At 34.8% G+C, this 15,822-nt stretch overlaps 2 protein-coding genes across 2 annotated transcripts in view; both read left to right on the plus strand.

Moving 5' to 3' along the window:
* The first annotated feature begins 2,770 nt into the window (after window positions 1-2,770).
* LOC11445089 (cytosolic sulfotransferase 15) lies at window positions 2,771-4,503 on the plus strand. Its single transcript, XM_024773867.2, has 2 exons — window positions 2,771-2,904; window positions 3,227-4,503. Exon 2 carries the CDS (start codon window positions 3,250-3,252, stop codon window positions 4,249-4,251), a length of 1,002 nt encoding a protein of 333 aa, XP_024629635.1. The 5' UTR covers window positions 2,771-2,904; window positions 3,227-3,249; the 3' UTR covers window positions 4,252-4,503.
* Window positions 4,504-7,298: 2,795 nt separating this feature from the next.
* LOC11445090 (BEACH domain-containing protein C2) overlaps window positions 7,299-15,822 on the plus strand; it is a 29,772-nt gene continuing 21,248 nt past the window's right edge. Inside the window, exons 1-6 of the mRNA XM_039829703.1 lie at window positions 7,299-9,306; window positions 11,420-12,207; window positions 12,891-13,589; window positions 13,879-14,013; window positions 14,675-14,779; window positions 15,027-15,140. Coding sequence (XP_039685637.1) covers window positions 7,344-9,306; window positions 11,420-12,207; window positions 12,891-13,589; window positions 13,879-14,013; window positions 14,675-14,779; window positions 15,027-15,140 — 3,804 coding nt within the window. The 5' untranslated portion in view covers window positions 7,299-7,343. The remainder of the gene's footprint in view (window positions 9,307-11,419; window positions 12,208-12,890; window positions 13,590-13,878; window positions 14,014-14,674; window positions 14,780-15,026; window positions 15,141-15,822) is intronic.

The following is a 15,822-nucleotide window of genomic DNA, read 5'->3' on the forward strand; positions in this document are numbered from 1 at the left end:
TATTGGCACATAGTGGGGGAAGACATTTTCCAGATGGTCAAAACAGCCTTCACCAAAGGTTTTTTTTGACCCTGCAATCTTTGATACTCTGATTTAGCTCATCCCTAAAATTGAACCTCCCAATACATACAAGAATTTTAGACAAATCAGCCTATACAATATTGTTTACATGACTATCACAAAAGTCTTGGTCCATCGCCTTCCTCTTATTCTTGATGCTATTATTGGCCCCTACCAAAGTAGTTTCCTGCCTGGTAGAGGTACTTCTAACAATGTCATTATTTTGCAGGAAATCATTCATTTTATGAGAAGATATAAGAAAAAGAAGGGGTTTGCGACTTTTAAGCTTGATCTTGAAAAAACTTTTGATAATGTCAATTGGTTTTTTCTTCAAACTTGCCTCCAGGATTTTGGCTTCCCAGAAATCACTACCAAATCCATCATGCATTGTGTCACCTCTTCAACTCTTTCTATCCTTTGGAATGGTAAAAAAAATGCCTCTGTTCAAGCCGACACATGACCTAAGACAGGGGGACCCCCTATCTCCTTACATATTCATCCTTTGCATGGAAAATCTCTCTATTGCCATCAACAGAGTAGTTCAGCAAGGTGATTGAAATCCTATTCAGATTTCGAGCAATGGACCCCTGGTATCTCACTTTCTCTTTGAGGATGATGTTCTCCTCTTTACAAAGGCAAAAAAACTACCAGTCTAGATTCATCATTGATTTATTTGATCGCTTCATCAGGGCCTCGAGGTTGAAAATAAATTTATCTAAATCTCGAGCATTCTATTCATCAGGTACTCCTTAAGCTGAAATCAATATGATCACTTCCATTTTTGGTATTAGAAGCACTACCTCTCTGCATTAGAAGCACTACCTCTCTGCAAAATTACATGCGTTTCCCGATTCTCAAAGGGAGAGCTAAGCAAAGTGACTTCCTTTTTATTATTGAAAAAAAGCAAACTCGCTTAGCTTCTTGGAAGAACATGCTTTTGAACAAACCTGGGAGATTGACTCTTGCATCTTTTGCCCTTTCTGTTGGAACAGAGAGTGTAGATTGACTCTTGCACCTTCACTTTCCTCCATCCCATCTTACTACATGTAGATTGCTTGGCTCCCTTAAAGTGTGTGTGTGACAACATAGATCAAATCACCCGTAATTGAGTCTCCCGTAATTTCATCTGGAGAGACTCAATAACAAAGAAATTCATCTAGTTGGTTGGAACAAAATTGCACGCTCAAAGCATCAAGGTGGTTTGGGAATCTGAACAACTAGAGAAACTAATATTTGTCTTTTGGGTAAACTTGTCTGGTATATGCTCCAATCCTTCTCAAAGCTTTGGGTCGACCTATTATCCAATAGATATCCAGTTGGTCCTAAGATTCTTTTTAAAATCACTCACACCACTGATTCACCTACTTGGTCCTCCATCATCCATGCTAAAAATGCCATCAAAGAAGGTTTTTCTTGGCGCACGGGTTCTGGAAATTCATCTTTTTTGTTGTGTCCCCGGAGTTTTCTTGTTTTCATAGGGTTGTTATCCCCATTCATAAACATTCATGATTTGCACTTAACTATCAAAGATGTGCTTTGCGCAAACGAGCAACATACTCAAGTTTTGTACTCTCATCTCCTTCCTATGACATTTGATCTTATAAACAACATGCATATCAAATTTAATGCCGCCTTAGATGATTCTTTCATTTCGACATCAAACAAAAATGGAACTTAAACACACTACCAAAAGTGGGTATACATGGCTGCTATCCCGCTATAACTCTGTTCCTCAATCTAATCAAAACGACTTTTGGTCTTGGATTTGGAAATTAAAGCTTTCGAAAAAGGTTAAGTTTCTTTTTTGGTTAGTTTGCCATAACTTCGTCCCCACCCTCTCCTTACTCAACCATAGGAATATCTCCCCCTCAGATGTTTGCACTTGATGTGGTCTTGCTGAAGAGACTTTTCTCCATCGTATGCAAGATTGCACCTACTCTAGGATTTGTGAGAGAGGAACAAAACCAGGAAAAAAGAATGCAGATCAACAAAATTGAAAAAGAATGCAGATCAACAAAATTGAAAAAGGAAAACGTATTCACGTGATTTGTGAGAGAGGAACAAAACCATGAAAAAAAAATGAAGAGGAAACCGAAGATGAAAGGACGCATATCAAAAGAAGAGAAAACAAATTACTTTTATTCAAGTGTGGCCAACCTTTTTTACTGTAATTTGATCTTGGCCGTGTATTTTGATCCAATGGATAATATTATATCCTCTTATCTCTCATTTAAGTTACTCTTGTCAAATTTTATAGGTTGCATCCATTAAAAGAGAAAGAGATTTCATTTGATCTTGGCGATGTGAGAGTGAGGGGAGAAGCAGGTAGAGATGTAAAACAATCTAGTAGAGGATAGGGAATGTAAATGACGGGAGAGAGAGATTTCATTTTTTAATTAAGAAAATACTTATTTTTTAACTTTAAATCTGAACCCTTAATTGTTTTTTTGTCATGCATCCAAATGCTATGTTAAATGGAGCATACCCGGACTCAAACTGAACCACACAAACAGGGTGGTGTCGAGGTTCGAACCTCAGACCTTGCATATATTATGTGTTGCATCTACTAACTGAGTTAAGCTCACATTGACACACAAATAAAACAATTCAGTTAACCAAATTTAATTAAATAACCGGTTCTAAATTATTTCAAAAAAAACATTTATTTTTATGATAAAAATAAATCAAAAACATAAATAAAATAAAAAACATCACAAAAACAACTCAAAGCCCAACTTCACAAATTCTCAAAATCAATTCACTAAACCTAGCCCCAATTCGTATAATCCACGAATCTAATTCCATTTTCGTACACTTCTCTCTCCGTCTTCGTACTCTCCTCAGGTATGCTCATTCCACTGTGGTTTTGTTCTTTTTTGTATAGATTTTTCGATTTCTAGATGTTGTGTTTATGCTTATAGCTTTTCGATTTCTGCGTCTCATTGAAATGTTATTTTTCAAGTGTGTTCACTTTGTTTATGTTCTCAATGATTGTTTTGTCTTTTTCTTGGTATATTATATCGTTGTTGATTGGATTGTTAATCTTACTAACAGAAAGTTGACTTCATGAGTATACAGCGAAATTAATCTTGCAATCATAATTAAGTATTGTTTATTGCAATCTAATTAAAATTATTGAATGAATACTGGTATCGTGCTATAACAGCTGGTCAGGAACAAAATCCTCCAATGGCTTCAACATATAACACAGAAAACAAGGTAATCCATGATTATAATAACCTAATCTTGTCACTTCCTAGAGAAAATGGGTGTGAGACTGAATATATGTATTTTTTTCATGGATTTTGGTGTCCATCATATCTTATCCAATCTGTCAACACTTTTCAAAATAAATTTCATGCCAAAGACAATGATATTGTTGTTGCATCTATGCCAAAATCTGGCACCACTTGGCTTAAAGGTCTTGCATATGCTATTGTTAATCGCCAACATTTTACCTCCTTAGAGAATAATAACCATCCATTACTATTATTTAATCCACATGAACTAGTGCCTCTGTTTGAGGTAAACCTTTATGGTGGTAAAGACATTCTTTTGCCTCAAATTGATGTATCAAATATGATTGAACCAAGGCTTTTTGGCACTCACATTCCATTCCTTTCGTTGCCCAAGTCGGTTAAAGAGTCCAGTTGTAAAATCATTTATATATGTAGAAACCCATTTGATACATTTGTATCATATTGGAATTACATCAACAAAGTCAGATCGAAGAAATCTTTAACCGAATTAACTTTAGAGGAGTCTTTTGAAAGGTATTGTAAGGGAATATGTTTATTTGGTCCGTTTTGGGACAATATGTTGGGTTACTTGAAGGAGAGTATAGAAAGACCACATAAGGTTTTATTCTTGAAATATGAAGACCTTAAAGAAGATGTTAATTTTCACATCAAAAGAATTGCAGAGTTTGTGGGATTTCCTTTCACTCAAGAAGAGGAAAATAATGGAGTGGTTGAAAATATAATCAAGTTATGCAGCTTTGAGAGTATGAAGGAATCAAAGGGAAATCAATCTGAAACTGTATCAACAATCTATGAGAAAAAGTTTTTCTTTCGAAAGGGAGAAATAGGAGATTGGGTAAATTACTTTTCTCCTTCAATGATAGAAAGATTATCCAAAGTCATAGAAGAAAAATTAAGTGGATCAAACCTATCATTTAAAGGTGGCCCTTAACTCTGCTAGAGTTAGTGATTACATGCTTTGATGCTGATTTAATGTGTAATATGTGGTTGGTGTTTGTACGATTTTTTTCTTTCTATAATTTTCAGAATAAAGACATGTTACATGTCTCATCAAAATTACTATGTGGTAATCTTAATTTTTACCCATGAACTCCATCGAGAAACAATTTGATGGAAAGTATCATTGTGTGTAATTTTACCTGTTGAATTTATTTACTTCTTTGCAACTTTTATTTAGACGAAACAATCATTCATCTTTATTATTTAATATACCAATAACTTGGGTTAGTTTTGTAACTTTCATTAAACAACAAAATAAAAAACGGAACATAGGTTGGCTCATAAACAAAACAAAAAAGAAAAACATGCATACAATTTATAAATACCATCCTTAATTTACACTCACCATACTAATTTACATTCACTTTGATTAAAATTTACAAAATCACCACTGATTTCACAACGACTTCAAATAGTGAAAAAATGGTTTTTTGGGTCCAAATAAAAATGTGCACATTTGCTAATTATAGCTTAATGGACACACACACACAAGGACTACTAATCTATACTCACCTAAAAATATTAAGGAGTAAGTTAGCAATCTACATCCATTTGATTTTGACCAAAATTTCGATAAAAAAAGATTTTGACGGAAAGACCTACTTGCCACTATTCAAACCAATTTTAAGTACAAGGACCTACTTGCCACTATTCAAACCAATTTTAAGTACAAGGATAGTTTCGTAAGTTTCCCTTACCATGTAATTTATTATTATTTTATGGGAAATGCTAAATAGTATCTTTGGTACATTGATTAAAGGAACAAAAATAAAAATATTATGTTGAATATGATAAAAAAATAATGAATTCAGCCTTTTAAAAGTTAAAAACTTGTAGCTTTCAATGCAAACCTAGTTGTTGTTTTAATAGTTACTAGGTTGTTGATCCGTGCGATAGATGATCATCATTATAATTCACGCAACGCGAATGACTTAAAGATAGATCGATGCATGCCAAACATAACTACAAACCACATAGTCAGGATCCTTTCCATTTAAACTATTTTCCATTTCTTCTATTTAGAAAGATAAAGACACAAAAATCTTGAAAATAATTAATGATGGTGAGATTCATTTAGTTAAAGGGCTGTTTACCGGTGTTTTTGGTAAACAATAAGGTTGGTTTTGGTTATTCAGATTGTTGAATATATATATATAGCGAACCCTATCTTATAGTTGACTATTGAAAGTGAGATCCAATCTCATTTAACACAACCAACTTCAATAAAATTATCTGAAAATAAACTAATTTCTTCAAAGTTTTTGCATAAATTCATAATAAACCAATATTTAAAACAACCATTGAGTAACCGTCGTCTAAATTCGGATTTTCTTGACAATCATATGAAAATAAGAGTTGTGTTATTTTGACACGTAAATTTACAGTTAGTTATGAAAACAATATGTTAAACTCATCTCCTCGAGCTCGTTTGTGTGGGGCTTGGGGGTTTTCCAAGGGCTTTTTGTTTTTGGGAGGTCTATGTCTCTCTTTTGATGTATTTTGTACCGTTCTCTATCTTTTTTATATATATATTTTGCCATTAAAAAAAATGTTAAACTCACAACCATTTACACAACACTATTTAACCACAATTTTGAACATTAGTAACCACAATTTTTTTATGTTAAAAAAATACACAGATCCATTAATTATCCTAATTATATTAAAAAATATACATAACTTCAAGTTCTCAAATATACATACTCCTTCTCACGTTTAATCAAATATTTAAACCGTACTAACCATCTGTTGTTGAGTTTAATAATATGAACAATTAAATATCTCATTTTCATCTAGTCCATAACATTTTCTAAATTTGCATAATTAAAGTTTTCTTAGATAATTTTTGAATCATATGGTGATTAACTTTGCCATTTGTCTAAGGTAAAGAAACATGAATTCACCTAACCATGAGTTTCTCATAGTTTCAAATTTTGACTAAGCAATAACCACAGAAGCGATAGCGGTAAATAACGAGTTAGTTATAATTCACAAAATTCCAATTCTACCCTCCTTCTCGCGCCTAATTCGTTTTCCCTCTCACTCTCTCACATTCACTCACCATCTCTCTCTCTCTCAGATCAAATCTTCTCTCTGATCAAACGTGAATCGACGCTTGATTCTTCTCAATAAAGGTATCGATTTCACGTTTTCAACCATTTTCTTCACACTGTGTTTAATTTCTCTTTCAATGCATGAAATGCGCGCGTTTTTTATTATGCGGCGAAAGCTTCTTTGCTGCGTTGATCATGAAAATTCTCAAAATGCGAGTGTCGATTTGATCTGTTGAGGCTTCTGTTAGGTGATTTTGTGATTTCGAACTATGTTGAAGAATTTTTCAGGTGTTTCATCAGATAAAATGTTTAGCACATTTTTATTTATTTATTTAATGTTAGTCTTTTACTGTAATTTGATGTATTTATTTATTTATGGTTAATGTAGTTAGAGCCTGTTTGTTATATGACACTTCTGATCGAAGGCGTATCCATCAGTGTTGATGTGTCAGTGTTATGTCATGTGTCGGTGCTTCTTATTTTAAATAGTCACTTTTGAAAGTTTTCATAAGTTTGTTACATTCATGGATTCTTACAAAAAATAAACTCTGAAAATGATCTAAAAAGTTTTAACAAATGAGAAACTTTTTTGAGTAGCTTATCTCAAAACTCATTTTCTATAACAGATTAATTTTAAAAAAGTTATTTTCATTTTGGTAAACAAACACAAAATAACTTATGTTTTTTTTACAAAAATTAATCTCTAAATTATTGAGCATCAAAATAAGTTTTTTTAATAATCCGTAACAAACAGTCCCGATAATTGTACTTTATTTTTGATAAAATCCGGATAGTTGTACTTGTACAACTCGTAATTCTTTTGAAAATGTTAATATATTCTAGTCTCTTGATATTGGTAATTTCTTTAGTTTTGAAGTTGTGGATAAATTATTAATTTTATTGTTACATGTAGGTGGATTGAGGATTTTACTATGAATGAATATCTGTTTACTTTCTTGGAAATTGTATAATGGAAGAAGAGGAAAAACCAAACGAGGTAAAACTATCTGGTGATGCATTGGATGATAAAGAAGTGATAGATAGCATTGGAGGACAATTAGATGAGAGTCATCAGAACAAAAATGTAAATGATGGTAGTGGCATTGAGGATGAACAGGCTGATAAAACCGAGTCGGGAAAAACAGTAACGGACGGCAACCGGTTTGACCAAGTATTGTTGAAAGATCAAGAGAAGAACAATGTGAATGTGGAGTCAATCCACTCTCTTGGTTCAGATAATGTACAGGACTCCGTTGGTGGAAATGAAGAGGAATTTCAAATTTCATCTGGGATGTACTCGCCAGAGAGTAATACTTCGCCAGTTCCCGCAATGCAACATGATCATATTTCATACAGCCCTGGGTCAGGGGGACATTTTGGTGTTGGTTTTGGTTCAACTGGTTATTCTCCACAAACACCTAAGCAAAAAAATGCTATGCCAAATACGTCAGCGGAATTGCTGCATTTAGTTGATTCTGCAATCATGGGGAAACCCGAAGGTATGGAGAAACTGAAGAATATTGCAAGTGGTGTAGAAATTCTCGGGAGTGGTGAAGAAATGGAGAGCGTGTCTTTCTTAATTGTAGACTCGCTTCTTGCAACAATGGGTGGTGTTGAATGTTTTTCAGAGGATGGTGATAATAATCCTCCTAGTGTAATGCTAAACTCCCGTGCAGCGATTGTAGCAGGTGAACTTATTCCTTGGCTACCTTATGTAGGTGATACTGATGTTGTCATGTCACCAAGGACACGAATGGTAAGGGGACTACTTGCCATATTACGAGCTTGTACAAGAAACAGGGCAATGTGCTCAACGGCTGGTCTGTTAAGTGTACTGTTAAGAACAGCAGACAAAATTTTTACCGTGGATGTTGGCTTAAATGGGCAAATTAGGTGGGATGGAACTCCTTTGTGCCGATGCATACAATACTTGGCTGGGCATTCTCTTAGTGTTAGTGATCTTCGTAAATGGTTTCAAGTCATTACAAGAACACTTACCACAATTTGGGCTCCGCGCTTAATGCTTTCTATGGAGAAGGCAATAAATGAAAAGGAGTCAATGGGGCCTGCTTGCACTTTTGAGCTTGATGGTGAAAGTTCGGGCTTGCTTGGTCCAGGCGAGAGTCGCTGGCCATTTATGGACGGGTATGCATTTGCAACTTGGGTCTACATTGAATCATTTGTTGATGCATTAAGTGCAGCTACAGTTGCTGCTGCAATTGCTGCAGCTGCATCAGCCAAGTCAGGTAAAGCATCTGCTGTGTCAGCTGCTGCAGCAGCTAGTGCACTTGCTGGTGAAGGCACAGAACACATGCCACGGTTATTCAGTTTTTTATCTTCTGATAATCTGGGTATAGAGGCTTATTTTCACGCTCAATTTTTGGTTGTCGAAATTGGTAGTGGAAAGGGAAAGAGATCTGCGTTGCATTTTACTTATGCATTCAAACCACAGTGTTGGTACTTCATTGGTCTTGAGCATATAGGAAACCATGGAGCTATGGGGAAAGCAGAAAATGAAGTTAGGTTATATGTAGATGGATCTCTATATGAAAGTCGTCCTTTTGAGTTCCCTAAAATTTCCAAACCCCTTTCATTTTGCTGCATAGGAACTAACCCTCCTCCCACTATGGCTGGTTTGCAACGGCGTCGTCGTCAGTGCCCTTTGTTTGCTGAGATGGGTCCTGTTTATATCTTCAAGGAACCAATTGGTCAGGAAAGGATGGCGCGTTTGGCTTCTAGAGGAGGGGATATAGTGCCTTCTTTTGGCAATGCAGCGGGGCAACCCTGGCTTGCATCGAATGCCCAAATGCAGAACAAGGCAGAGGAAAGTGCTCTATTAGATGCAGAAATTGGAGGTTTCATACACCTACTCTATCATCCTAGTTTGCTTAGCGGTCGTTTCTGTCCAGATGCTTCACCTTCTGGTGCCGCAGGTCAGATAATTTACGGGTATTGGTTTTATAAGTATAGAAATTTTTTTATGCTACTGATTGGTCTATGTTAATTTTGTATAAATAATCTTCCAAAAGTTTTGTTTCTAGATTTATATGACGCTACTAGAACTTCTTTTGACAACTTTTTGGGTTGTAATGTAGTCATCTTGTGCTTATGGTATCAAATGTTACATGTAGCCTACCTCACCAAATGAGAAAAGGCTTGATTGTTTTTTGTTGTTGTTGGGTTGGAATGTTTTTAAGTTCCTCAAGGGCTGTCCTTTGGATACTTTCCGGTGCAACTCATCTTTTCTGTTCTGTGTATACTCCAACTTTCTTGTTAATTTTAACAATATATAACTCAACAAGTATTCGGGTTTTGTGAGTCATGTATGGAGTTAAGACTTGGAATTGAGTTAGCTGTGCATGCATTGAATCTATGGTAGTATAAAAATGGGTAGTTAACGTTTCTAATAAAATAGTTTCTTTATGGAAGGCTGTATAACTTCATCTTTATGCAGAGAACAATGGCTATGGAAATGGAAAATGTTTGTAATGAATATTAATTGAATTGACGAATAAGTAGAAGCTAGGTTGTCAAACTCTTTCTAGGTAAACTTGTGGAGCAAACGTAAACTCGATTTATATACGTTGCCATATATTCTCATATAATACAATGGAAACAATACTAATTAAGCGTTTCAACACAATTATAAAGAAAATTATTAAATCACCACAATTTCTATAATTCAATTGAAACAAATACAAAACCCGTGCAACAAATTGAAATAGAGTTAGGAAAACTCCAGAATGAGATGCTTTATTTACAGTCTGTGAAATGTGAATACAAGTAGGAGGTAATAGTAGGAACCTTGCTCTGTAATGGAAAATTTTGAAAATGGGGAGGCTTACCCAAAGCAATACTGAATTACAAGATCTATAACACCATCATTTGATTGTGCAACCTTTATCCCTAAGAAATATCAAAGGTTGCTAACATCTTTTTCTGAAAAAGATGACCATGATCAGCCAGCAATACCATGATGGTCACTCTTTGTAATGACAATGTTGTCAACATACACAACCAAGTAAATATAACATGTGGCTGAATGGTGACAGAAAACGAGTGTGATATGTTTCACACTAAATCGTACCAAATTGCTGAACAACATTGCTAAATCTACTAAACCATGGTCTAGGAGACTGTTTAAGGTGATATAGAGATTTTCATAGATTACATTCTAGCTCTAAAGACTCCCTCTGAGCAAAAAGTACATTAGGTTGCTCCATATAAACTTCTTCACCGAGATCATTATTGAAGAAAGCATTATTAATACCAAGTTGGCGAAGAGGCCAGTGGCAAATAACAACCATCAACGAGAACAAGCGAACAATACCATTGATACCGGGGAAAAAGTGTCTCCATAATCCAAGCCAAATACCTGGAAAACATCTTTATCTACTAGCCTTGCCTTAAGTAGATCAGCATGACCATCAGGACCAACTTTAATTTTAAATCCTTTGACATCCAGGAACTGACTTCCCTATAGGAAGGGGAACAAGGTTCTAAGTCCTATGTCTTTGAAGTGCACACATTCCTTCTACCATAGTCTGTCTCCACCCGGGATGAGAAGAGCTTCAGCAGCAGTCTTAGGAATAGACACAAATGACAAGGAAGAAAGATAAGAAAATGCATAGGTGACAGATCATGATAATAACTCAAATCGTGATAATGATTCGAATTTTAAGGCGAGGAGTTTCACTCACTTTAAACTCTTTTACAACCTTATCTGTTTTCAATGAGAGACTTGACTTTTTCCAATACTCTTAATATTCCAAATTCAAACTGATTCCATGACCAATGTTGGTTCTCTTCATTTCTTGTCAATGTTTAATTACAACACCACTAATTATTTGTTGGATCACAGATGACCTGATCTTGGAAAATATTTACGTGCGAAATATGACAGTATTTAAGCTACAACCTCAAGTTTGTTAAATGATTGCTTTATATTTACCACTAGACCACAATTAAATTTCTTTTATGCATCACGGTTTAAAAATATGTTACATTATTGTCCATTCACGTTATGGTTCCTTTATTATGTTTCAGGAATGCTTCGACGTCCTGCTGAGGTTCTTGGGCCAGTCCATGTTGCTACACGAATGCGACCTGTCGATGCTTTGTGGGCTGTGGCTTATGGTGGCCCATTGTCTTTGCTTCCCTTAGCAATAAGTAATATACAAGAGGATACTCTTGAACCACATCAAGGGAATTTTTCTGTGTCAGTGGCGACTACATCTCTTGCTGCTCCAATATTTCGAATTATATCCACAGCTATTCAATATCCGAAGAACAGTGAGGAGTTGGGTCGTTGTAGAGGGCCTGAAGTTATTTCTAAGGTTCTAAATTATCTTCTCCAAACTCTATCTTCACTTGGAATTGGAAGAGATGATGGTGTAGGTGATGAAGAACTTGTTGCAGCAGTTGTCTTACTTTGTCAATCTCAGAAAATCAACCACACGCTGAAAGTGCAGCTCTTCACCACACTGCTGCTTGATATAAAATTTTGGAGTTTATGTAGTTATGGAATACAAAAGAAGCTTCTATCATCACTTGCTGACATGGTTTTCACCGAGTCTGAAGTGATGCGAGATGCCAATGCCATTCAGATGCTTCTTGATGGCTGCAGAAGATGTTACTGGACTGTTCCTGAAAAGGATCCAGGAAATACCGTTCCTCTAACTGGAGGAAGAAGACCAGTGGGCGAAGTCAATGCTTTGGTTGACGAGCTCTTGGTGGTGATTGAACTTCTAATAGTAGCAGCATCTCCTTCATTGGTCTCCGATGATGTCCGATGTTTACTTCGATTCATGGTTGACTGTCCACAACCTGGTCAGGTATGTAGTAAGATAGGATGCTTATATTCTCTCTGTGTGTGTGGCATCCAAAAGTAATTCCCAGGAAGGATGCTATCATAAAGTACATAGATACACACAATTCTTAAGGACATGTTTTTAATAATAGAATATTCATGTATAATGCTTCTGTGGCCTCAAATTGCTTGGTAACTTTTTGCTTTATGTTATTTGAATTTTCACATTAGGAAAGGTTATTATTTATTAATCCAGAATATTTTATTTACAAATAAAAGACACATCCTGCTTCTCTCTGATGTCCAGTTAGTTGTTTTTGTAGAAAATTCCTTGTGTTGGGAAGTTATTCGGAGGCTACAGGCTCTGATTGTTCATTTCTTGTTTACATTGGGAGTCATCTTTTATTTCCTGTTTTCTTGTGTTTAAGAATTGCATATACTTTTATTCAACATACTCCCTCCTTTTCTTTTTAATAGTGCATTTTTGAAGTTCAATGCAACAACAGCTATTCTTTTGTCTATAATAATCCAAGTGTTATTGCATAGAGAGAAATAAGTGGAATAAAATAATTCTCATGTTTAGTGGTTTATTTCAAAATTATAAAAATTTAAGATGAACATAGACTGCTTTTTATCCATTTTTTAGAAACACTATCACTTATCTATTATCTAAAGACAGTTTTACTCATTATTTACTACGTTTTCTAGATTTCTAGGGTATTGCATCTCTTCTACAGGTTGGTTGTTCAGCCAAATACATCTAGAGTTGACACATTTGTAGAAGCATTCCTAGCATGTGGTGGGATAGAAACTCTTCTTGTTCTTCTCCAAAGGGAGGCTAAAGCCGGAGAAATTGCTGTCCAGGAATCAGTTTCAAAATTTCCTGGACTTCAACAGAATGAAACTGATGTTAGCTGTGAGTCCGTACAAACATTCCAGGATGATGAAAGGTCAGATGTGAAAAGTGAATCCATTTTACAAGACAATGATCAAGGTTCTGAATCCTTTGATAGTGGCAGCAACCTTGATCCTGGTTCTCCTGATGGGAATATGGAACGAATGACTTCTGCCTCTGAAATTCATGTTAAGAATTTGGGAGGCATTACTCTTTCCATCAGTGCTGACAGTGCTAGAAAAAATGTTTATAATGTTGATAAAAGTGATGGCATAGTTGTTGGGATCATACGTCTCTTAGGGGTTTTAGTAGTTTCTGGGCATTTGAAGTTTGGCTCTCATTCCGTTCCTGATACAACAAGCAACCTTTTGGGTGTTAGATTGCAAGATGGAGGTCGTACAATGTTTGATGATAAGGTTTCTCTTCTTCTTTTTTCCTTACAGAAGGCTTTCCAAGCTGCACCCAACAGGCTAATGACTAACAATACTTATACGGCTTTATTGGCTGCTTCGGTATGATTAGTTCCATCTGTTAACCCTATTCTATACTCCATATCAATAGAAACACATATAAGTGACAGTTATTTGCATATTAATGTGAAAATGGAAACTGATTTTGTTTATCTATATTATTTGATGAAACTGCTATATGCTAATGTCATTGCATTCCCGTGATTTATTTATTTTAAGTTATTGTTTTTGGCCATTAAAAGCTAGTAGGTGTTTTTTTTTTTTTTTATTTTATTTTTATTTTTTATTTTTTATCATTACATCAAATTTCATGATTTTTCTTTTGTTTTAGATAAATGCTTCTTCAACAGAGAAATGGCTGAACTTCGATGATTCAGGTCATCGCTTTGAGCATTCCCAACTTTTATTGGTGCTCTTGCGTTCCCTTCCATTTGCACCGAGGCCTCTGCAGAGTAGAGCACTACAGGTATTAGCTTAACAAATCTCATTTCCACCAATATATTAGTATCTTCAGTGTCTTGTTTTTGCACTTGCTTGATTTACGCATTGGTTTTTCAGTTCAATTATTTTCAAATAAAAGAAAAGTATCTCATAATATCTTGATTGTATCTTTTAGATCCATTTGGAGTTTCTTAGATTATCAAAATCCTACATGATAAAATAAAGGGGTAAAATATGTTTATCCTTGTAAAATCAAAAAACATGTTGATTTTATCCCCTATAAGAAGCTTATACATTTTAGTCCCTAAAAATGCAAAGGTTTAGTGCTATAAGCTATCCTGTTCTTTTTGTTTGTTTAGTTGTCTCAATTTTCAATATATATTTTATTCTTTTATCAAATAAAGAAATTAACTTATTATGGTATCCTATCACAAGTTTCATACTTTACACTCTTCATTTCCTTCTAGTCTCATAAGAGATGTTCTGACTATTGCAAGTCTTGGCCTTAAGCACTTGTAGTTTTAGAGTCAAGGGATGTAGTGCATGCTTGTCCCATTACCATATAGAATGTCTCTTTATGGAATTTATTAAGATTAATTAAGACATCCAGTTATCGATATGTTTTCTGTTGGAAAGCTTGTTTTATGGCCCCTAGTTTTAAGCTCCTCGTTTGTGTATTATTTCAGGATCTTCTATTTTTGACTTGCAGTCATCCAGAAAACAAAGGCAGACTAGCAAATATGGAAGAATGGCCTGAATGGATTCTTGAGATTATGATTTCAAACTATGAGGTAATAATTTAAACATCTCAATTCTTCTTGATCTCTCCATTCTTTACTTTCTTGTATTTCTGTTAATAAATAGTATCAATATAGGAGTATGTAAATGAAGTATACAAAATGTAAGTTTAGAAAAGACAAAGATTTTTTGTGAATACATGTTAACGTTTTATGTAAATTTATTATTTTATGGTGTAATATTGTAGCTATTTTATTATGCAAACTTCAACTACGCTACTTATAATATTTGCTTTGATAGTTGGGTCCAAGCAAACCATCTGACTCGACAAGCCTTGGAGACATAGAGGACCTCTTACATAACTTTCTTATTGTCATGCTAGAGAATTCAATGCGCCAAAAGGATGGATGGAAGGTTGATATTTTTTTTTTTGAATTAACTTCCCTAATCTAGGTTATGCACTTTCATGATGTTTTGTCTTCAACCTATTCATGCAATAGTTTTTTTTCCTGTAATGCATGTATTAATTATGTGTTTCATCGGCTAAAGCTGATACTTTTGAATGGAAAAATATTAGATGAAAGTTTAATTTGACATTAATATTTCAAATGATTTATTACTACACTTGCGGAGATTTAAAAGAACCTTATAGGGGGGAGCGTTGCCAGATCTTGGACAATTGTATGAGGAATAATATAGATCTTGACCCAATAACAGATCTAGGACTGACTCAGATATCATCCTTGAATTTGGATTTAAGGTCTAACTCAGCTCTACAAAACCAGCTAGTAAGATGAGGAATGCCTAAATTTTATAAGCATTACTTGGGCATATCTCTAGCTGATGTAAGAATCTCAAGATATATGATTTGTAATCATTTGAATTAACTGTATTAGAAATAAAACTCAGACCCCCATTTACATCCATACTTAGGATTGATGTACGAGACCCAGTCCAGTTATATCACTTTCCAATTGATGGCTTTATAGAGTTTAGCAGCCACAATAAGTAAAACGTTTCTGACTACCCAAATTTTAGATTTGGAGCTATTTCTGTAGACCTAGGTATATCCACTGTAAGATAATCATATTTTTCT

This window comes from Medicago truncatula, chromosome 8 (assembly GCF_003473485.1).
Source record: "Medicago truncatula cultivar Jemalong A17 chromosome 8, MtrunA17r5.0-ANR, whole genome shotgun sequence".
NCBI lineage: Eukaryota > Viridiplantae > Streptophyta > Magnoliopsida > Fabales > Fabaceae > Medicago > Medicago truncatula.

Excerpts from the sequence above, each read along its gene's own strand:
- LOC11445089 (XM_024773867.2), top strand. The coding sequence starts at position 3,250 with ATGGCTTCAACATATAACACAGAAAACAAGGTAATCCATGATTATAAT.